Source organism: Bolinopsis microptera, chromosome 5 (assembly GCF_026151205.1).
Source record: "Bolinopsis microptera isolate Bmic1 chromosome 5, MBARI_Bmic_1.0, whole genome shotgun sequence".
In the NCBI taxonomy this organism is placed as follows: Eukaryota; Metazoa; Ctenophora; class Tentaculata; order Lobata; family Bolinopsidae; genus Bolinopsis; species Bolinopsis microptera.
The window spans coordinates 19,878,623-19,891,485 of NC_087076.1; the positions used below are offsets into that span (position 1 = coordinate 19,878,623).

Consider the following 12,863-nt stretch of genomic DNA (forward strand, 5'->3'; position numbering starts at 1 on the left):
TCAGAAATATAGCACAGATTACCCACTACTCTCAGAAATATAGCACAGATTACCCATTACTCTCAGAAATATAGCACAGATTGGGGGGGGGGGGGGGGGGGTACCAATGGCATAGAATGGAGACAAATGGCATAAAATTCATCAAATGGCATAGAAATTTCATGGCATAAATGGAAATTTTGTTTGGCCAATTCTCCATTTATGCCAATTTATGCCATGAATTTAGGTCTTCATATTTGACCTTTAGGATGACTTTAAATTCGCAAATATTATTAGTACTTGAATAAGAGACATGTTTCATGCTTTATAACGCTTGGAATGATCGTTAAAGTCAAAGATTCATATGACAAATAAAGAAAATAGAAATTTATTATATCAAATATATACCAAACATTTCACTATTCAAGAAAAGCAAATTGTGAGATGTTCAAAATGTACAGAATACAAACATTGACAACACAACGATTTTGAATGTCATCAAGGAACAATGCATCTGATGTATTTGTCTTCGACGAGTAGCCAAACATTAGGAGATCCATTGATTAGGCTATGTTCCTGGCAGTAGTACTTCATGGGGCATGACTTATAAGAAATAAATCTAACCACTCCTGTTGCAAAGTCCTGCTGAGATTTGAAGACTTTAAGAGTTTCTGTACTGCCAGCTTTCAAAACTGTTGAACATCCGCATTCAGGTTGATTGTATATGCGAACATCAGAAGACACTCCAAACGCGTCCCCCTTGAATCTTGAAAGACGAGATTTTGTTGATAAAGTGCTTCTTCCTCCATTGAGCGTGAGTGTCTCAAAAGACCGGAAGGATAGTGTTCCATATTTATCTGTTGATATCGTTTCTCCATCATCACAATCATCAACTCCAGGTTCTACCCCATAAGCTAAGTCGTCCTCATCCTCGAGGCATCCAGCTTCATCATCTACAGCTTCCCAAGAAAGTTCTTGGCCATGGACGATTGGCTTCCCACTCCGTTCTTCAGGATCTGCGACTGCGGCGAACACATGGAAATTGTTTCTTTTCCCTTCTCGAATGCAGTCCCTCGATGCCCTGTCCAGCGTTTTTGCCAACTTGCCTAGGCTTATCATACCACCAGTCCATTTCACTCGTTCTGCTTTCTGGCCTGTAGATTTAACCTTTTTGAGGTGAACTGTAGGATGCAAAACTGTACTTCCACGTGCATGTGCAATTGCAGATGTGTCTTCATGTAATGATAAAGCACTGTACACATTCTTTCTCTCCATTCCATGGGCCATAGTTATCGCATCCATATTTCTTGAGCGACCAGATGAAAAAGAAACCCGAATAAATGCAAACAGCTGCTCATTCTGATCACTTCCAAGGTAATAAGTGACGATTTCAGCATTAGGGAATTGCTTCTTCAGCAGAGTTAAATACAAAACAAGACCGTCACAAGTACATATAAGATCAAGGTACGTCTGATTCGTTATGCTGACAGCTGAGTAAGTATTCTCTTTCCAAGTAACGAAAAATGTTTTTTCTCAAACAGTTCCATTTTTATTATACTTTATAGCTTAGAGTCTAATTTGGCATGATATCAGATCATGTGATATTACATGGCCCCATGGAGAGCATTGCCAGAGCAATTGGCCAGAGAGCTCCATAGAAGTAAGGGGCCTACTCTAGCCAACAGCTCTAATACATTTCCTTCCTCAACTTCATTTTCTTCATCTAACTGCTGCTGCTGCTCAGCAACTACTTGATAGCTGGCACAGTGACAATTGTCTGCGTAGTGTATCTGTTAGCCTCAATTTTGCCTCAAGGAGGGAAGGTAGCCTCAATCCAACCTCACATAAGTTTCGATAAAGTCTCAATAACCTTCGGGCTACAGTTACAAGTTTTATAGTGGGTCTATAACATGTTTCCGTACATTAAAGTTACAACTTAAAATGCGGTCGAATCATTTATTAGCCTCATTTTGGCCTCCTACAAGAAGACTCTGCGATTTCTGAAATGTTGAGCTTGAAGAGGATGAATAAATTTTTATTGTTGACACATTAGATAGTCACAATACCGAACATGCTCGAAAATATACACAAAAGTATACTTGTTAGCCTCATTTCACCCTCTCAAAGGGTGGTTAGCCTCATTTTCACCTCGAATATTTGAAGCTTAAATACCGATTAAATATAATCCCAAGGAATTTCATGTGCAACATGGATATCAAGTAACGTGTGAGCTGTTAACCTGTTTCCGTACATTAAAGTTAAAGTGCGGTCGAATTATTTATTAGCCTCATTTTGGCCTCCTACAAGTAGACTCGGCGATTTCTGAAATGTTGAGTTTGAAGAGGATGAATCAATCTTTATTGTTGACATATTAGATAGTCACAATACCGAACCAACTCGAAAATATACACAAAAGTATACTTGTTAGCCTCATTTCACCCTCTCAAAAGGTGGTTAGCCTCATTTTCACCTCGAATATTTAAAGCTTAGATCTCGATCAAGTATAATCACTATGGATTTTACTGGGCCGCGCTCAGCCTGTCATTCCGCCGAATCTCTATGTTTATGAACATAATCTCTATGTTTATGAACATAATATCCTGAGGTCTCCATGTAATATGGATTATACTTGCAACTTGAATATCATGGACGTAACATGAGAAAGTTCTTTTTTGAAAGTGGTGAGGCTAATTTGTTAGCCTCAATTGTCCCTCGCAGTTAAATCACTCCTACTGAGTCTAGTGAGTGAGCTAGGAGGTCGCCGAACATCTCATTTTAAAGCCGTATCGATTTTCTATACGCATACCAAAAATCAAATGCGTAACTAAAACAGAAATGAAATTACAGAAGTTTTCAATTTTTTGTCAAAAAACGAACTTTTAGGGGTGTTTCTAATATGACCAGGGTCAGTACAACAAATAGAGATAAAGGTGACAGTACTAGTGGGGTGCAGACTATTCGTTATTAAATTCTCAGTTCAAAGTTTTAAAATTTAATATTTCGAATGGCATAGAATGGAGACAAATGGCATAAAATTCATCAAATGGCATAGAAATTTCATGGCATAAATGGAAATTTTGTTTGGCCAATTCTCCATTATGCCATTAATGCCATTGGTACCCCCCCCCCCACAGATTACCCACTACTCTCAGAAATATAGCACAGATTACCCACTACTCTCAGAAATATAGCACAGATTACCCACTACTCTCAGAAATATAGCACAGATTACCCACTACTCTCAGAAATATAGCACAGATTACCCACTACTCTCAGAAATATAGCACAGATAACCCATTACTCTCAGAAATATTGCACAGATTACCCACTACTCTCAGAAATATAGCACAGATTACCCATTACTCTCAGAAATATAGCACAGATTACCCACTACTCTCAGAAATATAGCACAGATTACCCACTACTCTCAGAAATATAGCACAGATTACCCACTACTCTCAGAAATATAGCACAGATTACCCACTACTCTCAGAAATATAGCACAGATTACCCATTACTCTCAGAAATATAGCACAGATTACCCACTACTCTCAGAAATATAGCACAGATTACCCACTACTCTCAGAAATATAGCACAGATTACCTATTACTCTCAGAAATATAGCACAGATTACCCACTACTCTCAGAAATATAGCACAGATTACCCACTACTCTCAGAAATATAGCACAGATTACCCACTACTCTCAGAAATATAGCACAGATTACCCACTACTCTCAGAAATATAGCACAGATTACCCACTACTCTCAGAAATATAGCACAGATTACCCACTACTCTCAGAAATATAGCACAGATTACCCACTACTCTCAGAAATATAGCACAGATTACCCACTACTCTCAGAAATATAGCACAGATTACCCACAACTCTCAGAAATATAGCACAGATTACCCACTACCCTCAGAAATATAGCACAGATTACCCACTACTCTCAGAAATATAGCACAGATTACCCACTACTCTCAGAAATATAGCACAGATTACCCACTATTCTCAGAAATATAGCACAGATTACCCACTTCTCTCAGAAATATAGCACAGATTACCCACTACTCTCAGAAATATAGCACAGATTACCCACTACTCTCAGAAATATAGCACAGATTACCCACTACTCTCAGAAATATAGCACAGATTACCCACTACTCTCTTCAACGGCCAGGTAGCGCAGTTGGTTAGAACGCCTGTCTTACAATCGTTAGGTTGCGAGTTCGAAACCCACTGACTGCCTGGTCGTGGGGTGAGCGTCGTCGACGTTCAGCTAAGGATCATGAGTGGTCTATGCAGCCCCCCGGTCTACTCAGCCGAATACTCGAGAAATCGGGTGTGAGGGTTAAATGAGGAGCTGCACATTGCAGCAAAGTCTCGGACGAAGAAAGTATGGTACACACTACCTTAACCGTCACTGGCCAAAAAAGATCCTTCGGCTTCCTGTAATTGGCTGGTTGCACTTGTGTAACATCGTGGCTGTTGGAATACACCGAAGTAAAATAAGTGTCTAGATAAAAAAAAAATAGCACAGATTACCCACTACTCTCAGAAATATAGCACAGATTACCCACTACTCTCAGAAATATAGCACAGATTACCCACTACTCTCAGAAATATAGCACAGATTACCCACTACTCTCAGAAATATAGCACAGATTACCCACTACTCTCAGAAATATAGCACAGATTACCCACTACTCTCAGAAATATAGCACAGATTACCCACTACTCTCAGAAATATAGCACAGATAACCCATTACTCTCAGAAATATTGCACAGATTACCCACTACTCTCAGAAATATAGCACAGATTACCCATTACTCTCAGAAATATAGCACAGATTACCCACTACTCTCAGAAATATAGCACAGATTACCCACTACTCTCAGAAATATAGCACAGATTACCCACTACTCTCAGAAATATAGCACAGATTACCCACTACTCTCAGAAATATAGCACAGATTACCCATTACTCTCAGAAATATAGCACAGATTACCCACTACTCTCAGAAATATAGCACAGATTACCCACTACTCTCAGAAATATAGCACAGATTACCTATTACTCTCAGAAATATAGCACAGATTACCCACTACTCTCAGAAATATAGCACAGATTACCCACTACTCTCAGAAATATAGCACAGATTACCCACTACTCTCAGAAATATAGCACAGATTACCCACTACTCTCAGAAATATAGCACAGATTACCCACTACTCTCAGAAATATAGCACAGATTACCCACTACTCTCAGAAATATAGCACAGATTACCCACTACTCTCAGAAATATAGCACAGATTACCCACTACTCTCAGAAATATAGCACAGATTACCCACAACTCTCAGAAATATAGCACAGATTACCCACTACCCTCAGAAATATAGCACAGATTACCCACTACTCTCAGAAATATAGCACAGATTACCCACTACTCTCAGAAATATAGCACAGATTACCCACTATTCTCAGAAATATAGCACAGATTACCCACTTCTCTCAGAAATATAGCACAGATTACCCACTACTCTCAGAAATATAGCACAGATTACCCACTACTCTCAGAAATATAGCACAGATTACCCACTACTCTCAGAAATATAGCACAGATTACCCACTACTCTCTTCAACGGCCAGGTAGCGCAGTTGGTTAGAACGCCTGTCTTACAATCGTTAGGTTGCGAGTTCGAAACCCACTGACTGCCTGGTCGTGGGGTGAGCGTCGTCGACGTTCAGCTAAGGATCATGAGTGGTCTATGCAGCCCCCCGGTCTACTCAGCCGAATACTCGAGAAATCGGGTGTGAGGGTTAAATGAGGAGCTGCACATTGCAGCAAAGTCTCGGACGAAGAAAGTATGGTACACACTACCTTAACCGTCACTGGCCAAAAAAGATCCTTCGGCTTCCTGTAATTGGCTGGTTGCACTTGTGTAACATCGTGGCTGTTGGAATACACCGAAGTAAAATAAGTGTCTAGATAAAAAAAAAATAGCACAGATTACCCACTACTCTCAGAAATATAGCACAGATTACCCACTACTCTCAGAAATATAGCACAGATTACCCACTACTCTCAGAAATATAGCACAGATTACCCACTACTCTCAGAAATATAGCACAGATTACCCACTACTCTCAGAAATATAGCACAGATTACCCACTACTCTCAGAAATATAGCACAGATTACCCACTACTCTCAGAAATATAGCACAGATTACCCATTACTCTCAGAAATATAGCACAGATTACCCACTACTCTCAGAAATATAGCACAGATTACCCACTACTCTCAGAAATATAGCACAGATTACCCACTACTCTCAGAAATATAGCACAGATTACCCACTACTCTCAGAAATATAGCACAGATTACCCACTACTCTCAGAAATATAGCACAGATTACCCACTACTCTCAGAAATATAGCACAAATTACCCACTACTCTCAGAAATATAGCACAGATTACCTATTACTCTCAGAAATATAGCACAGATTACCCACTACCCTCAGAAATATAGCACAGATTACCCACTACTCTCAGAAATATAGCACAGATTACCCACTACTCTCAGAAATATAGCACAGATTACCCACTACTCTCAGAAATATAGCACAGATTACCCACTACTCTCAGAAATATAGCACAGATTACCCACTACTCTCAGAAATATAGCACGGATTACCCACTACTCTCAGAAATATAGCACAGATTACCCACTACTCTCAGAAATATAGCACAGATTACCTATTACTCTCAGAAATATAGCACAGATTACCCACTACTCTCAGAAATATAGCACAGATTACCCACTACTCTCAGAAATATAGCACGGATTACCCACTACTCTCAGAAATATAGCACAGATTACCCACTACTCTCAGAAATATAGCACAGATTACCCACTACTCTCAGAAATATAGCACAGATTACCCACTACTCTCAGAAATATAGCACAGATTACCCACTACTCTCAGAAATATAGCACAGATTACCCATTACTCTCAGAAATATAGCACAGATTACCCAATACTCTCAGAAATATAGCACAGATTACCCACTACTCTCAGAAATATAGCACAGATTACCCATTACTCTCAGAAATATAGCACAGATTACCCACTACTCTCAGAAATATAGCACAGATTACCCACTACTCTCAGAAATATAGCACAGATAACCCACTACTCTCAGAAATATAGCACAGATTACCCATTACCCTCAGAAATATAGCACAGATTACCCACTACTCTCAGAAATATAGCACAGATTACCCACTACTCTCAGAAATATAGCACAGATTACCCACTACCCTCAGAAATATAGCACAGATTACCCACTACTCTCAGAAATATAGCACAGATTACCCACTACTCTCAGAAATATAGCACAGATTACCCACTACTCTCAGAAATATAGCACAGATTACCCATTACTCTCAGAAATATAGCACAGATTACCCACTACTCTCAGAAATATAGCACAGATTACCCACTACTCTCAGAAATATAGCACAGATTACCCACTACTCTCAGAAATATAGCACAGATTACCCACTACTCTCAGAAATATAGCACAGATTACCCAATACTCTCAGAAATATAGCACAGATTACCCACTACTCTCAGAAATATAGCACAGATTACCCACTACTCTCAGAAATATAGCACAGATTACCCACTATTCTCAGAAATATAGCACAGATTACCCACTACTCTCAGAAATATAGCACAGATTACCCACTACTCTCAGAAATATAGCACAGATTATCCACTACTCTCAGAAATATAGCACAGATTACCCACTACTCTCAGAAATATAGCACAGATTACCCACTACTCTCAGAAATATAGCACAGATTACCCACTACTCTCAGAAATATAGCACAGATTACCCACTACTCTCAGAAATATAGCACAGATTACCCACTACTCTCAGAAATATAGCACAGATTACCCACTACTCTCAGAAATATAGCACAGATTACCCATTACTCTCAGAAATATAGCACAGATTACCCACTATTCTCAGAAATATAGCACAGATTACCCACTACTCTCAGAAATATAGCACAGATTACCCACTACTCTCAGAAATATAGCACAGATTATCCACTACTTTCAACAAAAGATAGCTGCTGTTGTGGCTGACATTATTTAGTTTGACATATTTTTATCGCTCCTGCAAGCAGATTGACCCTGAATAATCAGGACATACCCAGGATTGTACTATGCAAAATGTAGGGATTGTACATACTCGATAGAACGTACCCAGTACTCGCGTATCATGTACCGTTTAGTTAAAGTCTTAAATAATGGCTGTCACGTGTCATAACGTACTACTCCTACTAGGTCGGAACTAAGACACCAGGCGACCCACAATGCCACATATTATATAAAGTATACCGCACTAGAACCACATACCTCCAGTACTGGTACTTCCTTCCATTGGTTATTACCACCCTCCTCTAGGATGGGTCTAAGGTATGAGTGATGGTTATTACCATGTATTTACCTGTAGTTTTCCTAGAGGTGAATTCAGCCAGGTTTCTGCTTAGATTTGCGTTTGCTATGACCAGGTAGTGACTCTTGTTTCTCCCGCAGAGAGTCCTGCATGGAGGGGTTCCTTCTGGCGCATAACATAACATCATCTCCGGTAACTGTACTCCTGCAACATTACCAGTTAATTAACACGGTTAATTTACATGTCAAATACACCACTTAAAATGACTTGTCCGGGGTAAGTGCCGCTTTGGAACAGTGCCAATATTAGAGTGCATTAGGAGGATTTATCAAGGAGCATGTACTTGGCACAGATCTGCAATCACTGTCAACCCTTCTAGTGTTGGTTATGGGTAGAATGCAATGTATAATGTGTATTTGGTAAAAATCTGGTGTACGTGATGTGAAGCAATAAGTATACTACACACCTTTTGGCATGCTGAGAAAAGGACTCTAAGTCGTGAGCCATCATTTCGGTCTGTCTAAGAGTCATCTCTGTGATAAGAGCCACACACTCTTTAGAAAATGGAATAGCGGAGCTTTGACAGGCCTCTTTTACACCGTAATGAACTGCTGCTCGTAACCTGATAAATAGAGATGTTAAACTTTAAAAACTGATAATATAAAATGAGATTTGCAAAAACATAGGGCGCACACGGAGTTGAACCATGGACCTATCGATCTGCAGTCGATTGCTCTACCACTGAGCTATACACCCGTATCAATATATGAAACATTACATTATATAATCTAAAAGCGCGCGCAAGAGTTTACTAATATGTGTTTAACTTCAAACCTTTTAGTGTCTGAAGTCTCTGTCATGAGGGATGAGTTGAGACTCAAGTTGACTCTATTACAGTATTATACAGCAGCTAAATTTTGATTCGAATTCTCGGTTAGAACTTACAAAGGGGTTTCCGGTTTGATTTAATCATAAGTAGAGCAATGATGTCACATTATAAAATACCATGGATCATTAAAATCTGATATAAAAAAGAGTCAGGATCGACACAAATTTGGATGCGAAACAAGATTGGGTAACTCATCAATAACAACTTTATGTTAACACAACAGTACAGAAAGTAGCATATTATCCGTATTCAACAAAAACAATTTACAAATACAATGGTGAATGTATCAAGTAACTTAATACAGCAACCAATACTCATTAGTTTAGAGGATCTAGATATTTTAAATTTTTTTAAATGGGAAAATAAAGATTTCAGGAACAATTAATTTCAAATTCGAAAGTTCGCAACAATATTATAAAATGTATTTGAAATAAAAAATGCAACCAAAATGAGATGAAGGCGCAAAACCGTAAAAGAAACAGCGATAAAATCACGCAATGTTGCAGGTGATAAAATCACGCAATATTAGAGGAGATAAAATCACGCAATATTAGAGGAGATCAAATCACGCAATATTAGAGGAGATCAAAGCATATGCCCCACAGAAGAGTTTATCTTTAACCTTGTCCTCCTCCACTATTTTCTCTACCCTACTGGAATCACAGTTAACAATAGAATCACTTTTTATAGTCCGGAGAGCACACAATTTAGCAGGGTTAAATCCCTCTAGAGCTGTAGTGAAGCTCGTATCATAGGGCCACATTCTGTCATTTACTAGCTTCCTGTAGTTCAAATCTCCTTTGAAGAACAGAAACTCTGCTTTAGTGAGATCTGAATACAGATCCGGAGAGACTGTCTTCATCTGGCTGAAACCGTACGGTGAGTTCCAAAACACGTGCTCAGTCGTAATAAACTTGTTTTCAGCAAACCTTGTTTCCCAGAGGTTACCTAGCTTGGTAAGTGACGTGTCGTTACTCTCTGAAAAGTAAAAGTTTTATAATCATTTGTAAACAAATAATCAGTAATCATTACCGTACGGGGCTTATAAAAAAATCAGTTGAATTAGAGGTTTTATGTGGGATAAGGAATAAAAGAGGGTCCTTAATGTAAAGTGTATCACTCAATTACCAGAATACCCTAGTCTAACCTTTGAGGGAGTCCAACATGAACTTCATATCACCCTCAGTAACATCACTCCCAAACCAGGGTATACTCTTCATATGGAAGGTAACAGAGGATACTTGTGTAGTTCGCAGTAGCACTTCTGCTAGACACATGTCTCCAAATAGCTCGTACCCACTGTTATCTAATATTATATCCACCTGTGTGTAATATATTATTACTATTTAATATTGAAATAATGAGGTAGCTTCGTATAAAGGACAATAAATTTGTGAAGATATCTATTGAAATGGTGAAACAAGTCATGAGGTTTAAAACTCAGGGTTGTTTCTCACCTTTCCACCTTTGAGCCCCAGCAATTGCCCCACAACTTTATCAAGATGATCACAAAGTATCATATCATCACCATCCTCCGCCCCCTTAGTAGAGTCGTTCACATCAGCCAGATCCAGATCAAAGTGCTTGAGTATAGAGAGATCGGCTCTATTGCCCCACAGGGACAGTTTGATAAAATCTGCTAGGAACTTGGCAGCAGGTGCATCAGTAGATTGGTTGAGAAGGAGGGTGGCTATCTTGCTCATGTTGGATAGAGAGTCTTCTAGTCCTGGGGAGTACTCAGTGGGTATCACTTGATAATTCATCATTATATTAATATGTAGTCTTGATAATATATAGTCCTGATTGCAGCTTGTTCGGGACGTAATCTTAAAGTTTACCTCTTTAAAAGTTTACCTCTTTAAAAGTTTACCTCTTTAAAAGTTAATATCTTTAAAAATTTACCTCTTTAAAAGTTTACCTCTTTAAAAGTTTACCTCTTTAAAAGTTTACCTCTTTAAAAGTTTACCTCTTTAAAAGTTTACCTCTTTAAAAGTTTACCTCTTTAACAGTTGACCTCTTTAAAAGTTGACCTCTTTAAAAGTTTACCTCTTTAAAAATTTACCTCTTTAAAAGTTTACCTCTTTAAAAGTTAACCTCTTTAAAAGTTTACCTCTTTAAAAGTTTACCTCTTTAAAAGTTAACCTCTTTAAAAGTTTACCTCTTTACCTTTACATTTCTCCTCTCTAAAAGTATCGTAGTGAGGGTAAGTGAGTGAGACAGTATCCTGGAATGCCTGGTGTATAACTCTGTACATGTAACATTCCACAAACAACCATGGAGCGGTAAACCTGAAATCAATAGGGTTCTGTTAATAGCACTGTATTTTAAGGGACACACCACCTACCTATGAAATTGAAGACGTAACTTTGTCTGTTTTCTGATACAGGAAGGTAACTATTTAATGTTTCATTCGGTATATTTGTTTTGTTATATCAGGAGAGATTTGTAACGTTTGAAGCTAGTTTGCAAGAGAAGTAGCCTATCTAATGTTTATAAGGTTATCATGCAATAAATCATGTGTAAGTTAATCATAAAACCACGATTGCCGATGTCATCCCATGGTCAAGTTATGATTAATGATGTTCACAAAATGTGTGATCATCAAATAATGAATGTAGCCACAGGATAATTAAAGCTATCTCTAATATAAACGAGATTATGTAGCATCAATGACTATAGAATCTTATTGAGTCTGCTGCTCAAGTAATAAAGAAAGCTAGTATCCAGCAACTATTAACTTGTAAACAGGTGACCTAACTAAAACTAACCAAGTGTTACTATCAGAAGGAAGCTGCTTCACTGCGTTATTCCAAATATCCACATCCTCTCCCTCTCCTTCTAATAACTCCAACTCCTGCTCAAAAGAGTAAATAGCAGTATGTGATTGCAGTCAAAAAGACTGCAAACTTAAAACGCTGATAAACAGATTGACGAATCCCCTGATTATTTAATATCTGCGTAAAAATGGGAGACATTAAACTTATTATAGATAGACTATACCTTATCAGTTTGCAATCTGCTTTTGAGCCGAGAAAGTTTGGCTGCCACACATTTAGTGTCCTGTTCCAGAGACGAGTTACTGCACCCCATCTTGAATGTCTGGTCTAATATCTGAAAAGTCGGTCAAGAAAACAAAAATTTTTTCGAAAAACTGGGATTAAATATCGTTGTCGTCAAGAATACAAATGGTTGGGAATACAGTATTTGCATTCTTTTAACATAGCCATGTTTGTGACGGTCGCCAAAATACAAAAATTAGATTTTGAAAGGTCACACCCGATCAACATTGAATTGATTATACTCGTGTTTGCGAACATGCTAGAAACTCCATTCAAACATAATTTGCAAATTTGCACGTGACTAATCAGTACCTTGGTGATAGAGATAGGGTGCCGGTCCCTGATAGATAAGTAGCAGAAAGTATTTTTGAGCTGACCACAGAGTTGAGGACTTTCAGGGCTCTTAAAGTACCCTGTCACACTGCTGATTATTGACGCCATCTTGTAAGCTGA

The 12,863-nt window shown here is 38.4% G+C and overlaps 2 protein-coding genes and 1 non-coding gene across 3 annotated transcripts in view; all 3 read right to left on the minus strand.

Moving 5' to 3' along the window:
- Positions 1-9,485, minus strand: part of LOC134815324 (uncharacterized) — a 39,957-nt gene extending 30,472 nt beyond the window's left edge. The window contains exons 1-3 of the mRNA XM_063823841.1: positions 9,297-9,485; positions 8,929-9,084; positions 8,514-8,666 (exon numbers count right to left, since the gene is read on the minus strand). Coding sequence (XP_063679911.1) covers positions 8,514-8,666; positions 8,929-8,938 — 163 coding nt within the window. The 5' untranslated portion in view covers positions 8,939-9,084; positions 9,297-9,485. The remainder of the gene's footprint in view (positions 1-8,513; positions 8,667-8,928; positions 9,085-9,296) is intronic.
- Trnac-gca (transfer RNA cysteine (anticodon GCA)) lies at positions 9,147-9,218 on the minus strand. The gene has a single exon. It is a non-coding gene; the product is annotated as a tRNA-Cys (tRNA).
- A 23-nt stretch (positions 9,486-9,508) lies between the features above and the next one.
- On the minus strand, positions 9,509-12,860 carry LOC134815325 (damage-control phosphatase ARMT1-like). Its single transcript, XM_063823843.1, has 7 exons — positions 12,723-12,860; positions 12,352-12,462; positions 12,120-12,205; positions 11,518-11,639; positions 10,809-11,077; positions 10,499-10,673; positions 9,509-10,329 (listed from the first exon to the last, which is right to left on the minus strand). The coding sequence occupies exons 1-7, from the start codon at positions 12,849-12,851 to the stop codon at positions 9,917-9,919; spliced, it is 1,305 nt and encodes a 434-aa protein (XP_063679913.1). The 5' UTR covers positions 12,852-12,860; the 3' UTR covers positions 9,509-9,916.
- Positions 12,861-12,863: the final 3 nt, after the last annotated feature.

What these genes read in the sequence shown, in the direction of transcription:
- LOC134815325 (XM_063823843.1), bottom strand. Translation starts at nt 12,851, where the DNA reads ATGGCGTCAATAATCAGCAGTGTGACAGGGTACTTTAAGAGCCCTGAA. An exon ending in GCAGATTGCAAACTGATAAG is followed by an intron (nt 12,206 to 12,351) that starts GTATAGTCTATC and finishes TCTTTTGAGCAG; the next exon opens with GAGTTGGAGTTATTAGAAGG. An exon ending in CCTTCTGATAGTAACACTTG is followed by an intron (nt 11,640 to 12,119) that starts GTTAGTTTTAGT and finishes TATTGATTTCAG; the next exon opens with GTTTACCGCTCCATGGTTGT.